Genomic DNA, 7,193 nt, shown 5'->3' on the forward strand with positions numbered 1-7,193 from the left:
AGACTCCCAAAATCTTTTTTCACATGTAATTCTGTTGTGGAGCCAGGCGTCACCCATTCTGTATCTGCATTTCATTGTTTTCTGCCCAAGTGTCGCATCTTACATTAGTCTTCGTTGAAATTTATTTTGTTACGTTTTGGCCAATCGGCTCTCTGGTGTGTTGAGGTCTTTTTGCATCCTGATCCTGTCCTCTGGAGTATTCACTCTCCCTCCTAATTTGGTCTCATCTGCACACAGGCCTTTTATACCAGCATTCTTCAACCTGGGGTCGGGACTCCTGGGCAGGGGGTCGCAAGGGGGTGTCAGAGGGGTTGCCAAAAACCATCAGAAAACATATCATTTCACAGTGGTCTCTGGAGGTAGGTGAACTACATCTCCCCTAAATCACTGCCAATTTCTTTCAAATCCCTCCAGTACTTTCTCATGGTCATGGGGGTTCTGTGTGGGAAGTTTGGCCCAATTCTATCTTTGGTGGGGTTCAAGGGGCTCTTTGATTGTAGGTGAACTATAAATCCTATAAACTACAGCTCTCAAATGTCAAGGTCTATTCCCCCAAACTCTACCAGTGTTCACATTTGGGCATATTATTCGTGCTAAGTTTGGCCCAGATCCATCATTGTTTGGAGTCCACAGTTCTCTCTGTATGTAGGTGAACTACAGCTCTAAAACTCAACATCAATGACCACCAAACCCTTCCAGTATTTTCTGTTGGCCATGGGAGTCTGTGTGCCAAGTTTGGTTCAATTCCATCGTTGTTGGAGTTCTGAGAGTACAGAGAGCAGAGACATCACACTGCCAACGAAGGTCCGCATAGTTAAAGCAATGGTATTCCCCATAGTAGCCTATGGATGCAAGAGCTGGACCATAAGGAAGGCTGAGAGAAGGAAGATAGATGCTTTTGAACTTTGGTGCTGGAGGAAAATCCTGAGAGTGCCTTGGACCGCAAGAAGATCCAGCCAGTCCATCCTCCAGGAAATAATGCCCGACTGGAGGGAAGGATATTAGAGGCAAAGATGAAGTACTTTGGCCACATAATGACAAGACAGGAAAGCCTGGAGAAGAGAGTGATGCTGGGGAAAATAGAATAAAAAAAGGAAGAGGGGCCAACCAAGGGCAAGATGGATGGATGTTATCCTTGAAGTGACTGGCTTGTCCTTGAAGGAGCTGGGGACAGCCGACAGGGAGCTCTGGCGTGGGCTGGTCCATGAGATTAGGAAGTCAGAAGCGACTGAATGAATAAACAACAACTCTTTCTTGGTGTTGTCTTGGCCAGATTTATTCAGAGGAGGCCTGTTCCTGGATGTAGGGCCGAGGTATTGGGGGGGGGGGGTCATGGGCTTTTCCATCCCGGAGTCACTTCCTGAGGGGGAGGGAGGGGGCATTCGTGGAAAAACACCGGGCTCTGTGCGAGTCAGTCCGTGAGCGTTGGGTTGAGAGCCTTGGGCCTCTCTCGCTCGGTTCAGCACCAGGGAGAAAAACAGCGCCGGGCTCTTCCTTCGCGGCTGGAAGAGAAGCGGGTCTGAGAGCGTCTATCCCCCGGTTTCTGGTCGACCTTCCCTTGTGCCCTGGGGGAAAATTTTACTATCCAAGGATGGGCTCAGGGCTGTAGCCAAGGGGGGGCGGGTAGGGGTTCAACTCCCCCCGAAAATTTTCAGTTTAAAAAAACAAAACTCATGAATTTTAACTGTTTAACCAAATCCCCATGAGCGTCCATTGAAGGTTGTCTGTCTTGAGTGTCCACTGAAATTTATCCATGGAGCCTGATTTCTACATTATTTTGCGTTGTGGAACTACTCTTCATGATGAGCTAAAAAAATTTCACCCCCCTCCGATTTTTTTTTCTGGCTATGGCCCTGTGTGTGAGCCTGTGTGTGAGTCTGTGAGCCTATGTGAGCCTACGGTATGTGTAAGCGTATGTGAAAGTCTATGCGTGAGCCTATGTGTGAGCCTATGTTAGCCTACGGTATGTGTGAGCCTATGTGTGAGCTATGTGAGAGCCTATGCGTGAGCCTATGTGTGAGCCTATGCGTGAGCCTATGTGTGAGCCTGTGTGTAAGCCTATGTGTGAGCCTATGCGTGAGCTTATGTGTGAGCCTATGTGTGAGCCACAGGTCCCCCGGGGCAACAGGCGCGCCTTCCGCCCTTCCCTTTCCAGCCGCTGACCTGGTTTCTGGGGACAAAGAAAGAGCCCCTTGACACGGAAGGGAGCGAGCGAGGGAGGCCAAGGCCTCGGCAAGGCAACAAGCGGGGGGGGGGGGGGGCGCCCGGGGGAGCGAGAGCGCGCACCCCCCTCCTTCTCTCCTTCATTTCCCCCCTTCAAGTGTCCTCAAGCCCTTCTCCCGCGCGCTTGCTTCTTCCTCCTCCCGCCTTCAGTTCCCCATTCGCCTCCTTTGTTGCGGCTCCCAAAAGATGCGGGCCATCCCTCTATCCCCTCCCCCCCTCCCCGCTCCCCCTCAGGGCCGGGGGTCTGGTATTGTGATGCTGATGGAGACTTCCATTTGGCAGTTCTTTGGTTCCCCCCTCTCCCCCTCCTCTCCGCCCCCCGGGAGAGGGAAGCACAAAGGCGAGGCACGTGCGGCTGCTCATAGAAAAGCAGCAGACCGTGAAAGGAGGCGGGGCTGGGGCGCGTGCCACAGGGAGGAGGAGGAGGAGGAGGCGGGAGAAGAAGAAGAAAAGGCAAAGGGGAGGGAAGGGCGGCGGCGCGCGCCAAGGCCCCTCAGGTGGCTCATCTGCCGCGCTCCACCTTTGCGCGCGAGGCCAGCCCCCCTCCTCCCTCCTTTTCTATCCCTGGCGCGCGCCTGCTTGCCTGCTTGCCTCAGAGAGCCCGGGGAGCAGCCGCAGGAGGCGCTGATTGGCTCTGGGCGGAGCGGGAGGCGCGAACAATGCTGCCCTCCCCCCTTAAAAAGAAGGGCGCGAGGCTCAACGGCTTCGGGGGGGAGGAGGGTCGACGCCGCGAGGAGGCGGAGGCGCGTGGCCGCCTGAAGAAGAAGGAAAGGCCGGCCGAGGAGGCTGCTGAGAGGGTGAAGCGGGCGAAGCGGGCGCTTGGCCTCCTCCCGCCGCCCGAGGATGCCTAGGGGCTTCCTGGTGAAGAGGAGCCGCAGACCGACGCCCATCTCGTACCGGGCGCGCTGCTGCTACGCCGCCGAGGAAGGGGCCGAGGCGCGGGGAGGGGGAGCGGCCCTGCCTCTGCCGCTGCCTCTGCCGCCGCCGCCCTCGCCGCCTTTCCCCGGCTTCGGCACCCCGCCCTCGGCGCCTCTCTGCAGCCCCGCGCGGGCCGTCAGCGAGGAGCGCCGCCTCCCCGTGGGCTCCCCGCTCTCCGCGGAGTCCTTCCCGGCGCCGCTCCTGGCCCACGGCGCGGAGATCCAGCTCTGGGCCGCCCTCTCGCCCCCTCCGCAGCCTCCGCAGCCTCCTCCGCAGCCTCCCGCTCCGGCCAAGCGCCCGCAGGCCCGGAAAGCCAAGACGGCGCGGAAGCTGCACTTCGAGGACGAGGTGACCACGTCGCCGGTGCTGGGGCTGCGCATCAAGGAGGGCACCCCGGAGCACTCGCTCTCCTCCTCCTCGTCCTCGTCGTCCTCGGGGCCTCGTTCCCAACCGCTGGGGGAGTTCATCTGCCAGCTGTGCAAGGAGCGCTACCTGGACCCGCTCTCCCTGGCGCAGCACAAGTGCTCGCGCATCGTCCGCGTCGAGTACCGCTGCCCCGAGTGCGACAAGCTCTTCAGCTGCCCGGCCAACCTCGCCTCGCACCGCCGGTGGCACAAGCCCAGGCCGCCGCCAGCCCCAGCCGTGAAGGCCAAGGCGCCCGCCTCCGCCGCCAACGCCGCCCGAGAGGAGCCCCCCAAAGGCGGCATGAGCGAGGGAGACCACCCGGCCTCGGAGGAGGAAGGCGAGGAGAAGCGCTTCCGACGGCAGAAACACCCCGAGGAGGAGGAGGAGCCCGTGGCGGCAGAGGAGGATCTCCCCGCGGATGCCGAAGAGGCCCCTCCGCAGCACCAACCGCCGCAGCAGTTCCCTTGTCCCGCCTGCGGAGAGGCCTTCCCGACCAAAGGTGGGCAGGAGCGGCACTTGCGCCTCCTCCACGCCGCCCAGGCCTTCCCCTGCAAGTACTGCCCGGCCACCTTCTACAGCTCCCCGGGCCTCACGAGGCACATCAACAAGTGCCACCCCTCCGAGAACAGGCAGGTCATCCTCCTGCAGGTGCCTCTCCGCCCGGCCTGCTAGGAAGAGAGGAAGCCAGGGAGCAAAAAGGGCCCTCCCCGAGAAGGAAGGAAGGAAGGAAGGGAGCAAGTAAGCCAAAGGGCCCCTCTCTCCCTCCGCCTCGGCTCAAAGATCCCCCTCTCTCGCAATCACATTTGGATGCCTTTACTCACTCTCCCTTCTTCACAGGCTGAGAACTGAACCCTGCCCCCCTTTTGATTAGCTTTATTATGGCTTGTGAAGCGCTGGAATCTGGCTTTACCTTCTTCTCCTCCTCCTCTCCCTTTCCCCCTATTTTCTTTTTGTATGTGAGCGGAATCGAAATCGATATAACTTCGGTTAGTCTAGCCACAAATGCCTTGACTTGATTGTTGTTGGTTCTCCAGATGTAAAACAAACAAAAAAGAGATGTTGTAGAACAGGCGTAGGCTGACTTGGGGCCCCCAGGTGTTTTGGACTTTAACTCCCACCATTCCTAACAGCCTCAGGCCCTTTCCTTTCCACGTTTTCCCCTGGCCTACCCTGTTCATCCTTGTTGCCCATTACAACGTGGATGCCCTCGCCAGTAGGGATACGGCTGGCCCTCCCTCGGCACAGAGATCTTCTCTTCATAGAATCATAGATTAAGCAACATGGTGGGCTGGATTTGGCCCACTGGCCTTGAATCATAGATAGAATCACAGAATCATAGAATTGGAAGAGGCCTCACGGGCCACCCAGTCCAACCCCCTGCCAAGAAGCAGGAAAATCACGTTCAAAGCAACCCTGACAGATGGCCATCCAGCCTCTTCGGTGACATGATCCCTGCCATCCAGGGTGAATAGCTTGCTAGTCTACCATATGTGCGTATTTCACAGGGACCATGATGGAGAAGGAGCCCCCCCCCACCCGACCAAAAGGTTGGCGGTAGCGGGGTGAGCTCCCGCTGTTAACTGCGAACTTAGCAGTTCGAAAACATGGAAATGTGAGTAGATCAATAGGTACCACTTTGCTGGGAAGGCAACAGCACTCCATGCAGTCATGTCAGCCACATGACCTCAGAGGAGTCTATGGACAACGCTGGCACTTTGACTTAGAAATGGATATGAGCACCAACCCTCAGAGTTGGACACGACTAGACTTAATGTCAGAGGGAAACCTTTACCTTTACCATGATGGAGAAGTAAAGGTTGCTTACCTGTAACTGTTTTTTCTCCAAAAACACAAGGGGCCTGAGGCTGTTAGGAATTGTGAGTTGAAATCCAAAGCACCTAAAGGGCCCAAGTCGGCCTGTACCTGTTGTAGAAGCTGCCTTAATAATAATGATGACATGCCAATCTTGTTATTTTTGTTTTGTTTTTGGTGTTCCTTTTTTGAAGTAGGCGCTCTGTGTATATGTTGATTTATGCGTAATTGTTATTTATTGGTTTATTTATTATTAATTAATTGATTCATGGGTGTCTATATCTCTATATCTCCTTTTTGACGTGCTTGGCCTTTCTCTCCGCACCTCCTCCAATGCCTTTCTCCTGCCATTTCACTGTGCTTTTTTAAAAAAGGCTGCAATGCTATACTTTACTCCACTTGTTGGGACTCTTATCTGCCATTGCAGCCGGCCTTTTTTGTTTGAAAACAAAAAGAGATCTGTCGAAAAGGGTTTAACTTTTATACCTAGAATAAAACCTACAACATACAGACCCTTTTCTCTTCTTGCTTCGAGGCTCTCAAACAGCTCGGCTTTACTTTTAGATGCAATCTCTTTTCTACACACATTATTTTCTTAACTGTTAGCTATTTATAGAATGCTTCAATAGAACTGTTTTAACTGTATAACTATTTACTATTCAAATAAACATATTTTCAAATTCAAGCACACCTTTTTGTTCTTTCTTTTCCCATTTCTATCTACATTTACTCCAAAGTTAGTCAATCAATTGACACCCATATATATATATAGATAGATAGATAGTTAGAGCACACACACACATATATGTGTGTGTGTGTGTGTGTGTGCGTGCTCCAGAACTGGAGGCTTAGGCCCTCCTTGCAAGGGAAGGGATGGCCACTAAACATGTCATTCTAGTAAGAGGTTCTCAGCAAGTGTCCTGTTAAACACATACTTGTTGCTATGCGCCTTCAGACTGACTTCAATTTGTTGGCTACACAGCTGGGTTGCTGTGAGTTTTCTAGGCTGTATGGCCATGTTCCAGAAGCATGCTTTCCTGATGTTTCACCCACATCTATAGTAGGCATCCTCATAGGTTGTGAGGTCTGTTGGAAATTAGGCAAGTGGGGTTTATATATCTGTGGAAGGTCCAAGGTGGGAGAAAGAACTCTTCTCTGTTGGAGGCAAGTGTGAATGTTGCAACTTGCCAGCTTGATTAGCATTGAATAGCATTTCAGCTTCAAGGCCTGGCTGATTCTTGCCTGGGGGAATCCTTTGTTGGGAGCTGTTAGCTGGCCCTGATTGTTTCATGTCTGGAATTCCCCTTCTGGAATTCAAGCTTCTGGAACATGGTCATACAGCCTAGAAAACTCACAGCAACCCAGTGATTCCGGCCATGAAAGCCTTCAACAACACATCAAGCTTAATGGGTTTTCTTGGCCAAATTTCTTCAGAAAGGATAGCTGTTGCCTTCTTCATGGGCTCAGAGAGTGTGACTTGCTCAAGGGCTTTCCATGGCTGAGGATCCAAATCCTAAAATCCCAGGGTGCAGTCCAGCACCACGCTGCCTCCTGTATGAATGTGCAGTATACGAAAGGAAATCTATCCAGTACAGGCTGAGCGTCCCTTATCTAGAATTGTAACATTCTCCAAAATTGCCTCTATGGATAACTGAGAGAGTGACAGCTTTGCTTTTGTGCATGGAACAGATCTTGTCGTATGCACAAAATTATTTAAAATGTTGCATGCAATAACCATCAGGCTACATGCATCAGGTGTATGTGAAACATAAATGAATTCCCTTTGAGTGGGGTCCCATCTCCGAGACATGTCATTATGTACATATAGACAAATA

The 7,193-nt window shown here is 53.2% G+C and overlaps 1 protein-coding gene across 1 annotated transcript; it reads left to right on the forward strand.

The window, feature by feature from the left end:
• The first annotated feature begins 2,865 nt into the window (after window positions 1–2,865).
• Window positions 2,866–6,043, forward strand: insm1 (INSM transcriptional repressor 1). Its single transcript, XM_003220020.4, has one exon. It carries the CDS (start codon window positions 3,067–3,069, stop codon window positions 4,216–4,218), a length of 1,152 nt encoding a protein of 383 aa, XP_003220068.1. The 5' UTR covers window positions 2,866–3,066; the 3' UTR covers window positions 4,219–6,043.
• Window positions 6,044–7,193: the final 1,150 nt, after the last annotated feature.

The sequence above is a fragment of the Anolis carolinensis genome, chromosome 4 (genome assembly GCF_035594765.1).
Source record: "Anolis carolinensis isolate JA03-04 chromosome 4, rAnoCar3.1.pri, whole genome shotgun sequence".
Lineage (NCBI taxonomy): Eukaryota > Metazoa > Chordata > Lepidosauria > Squamata > Dactyloidae > Anolis > Anolis carolinensis.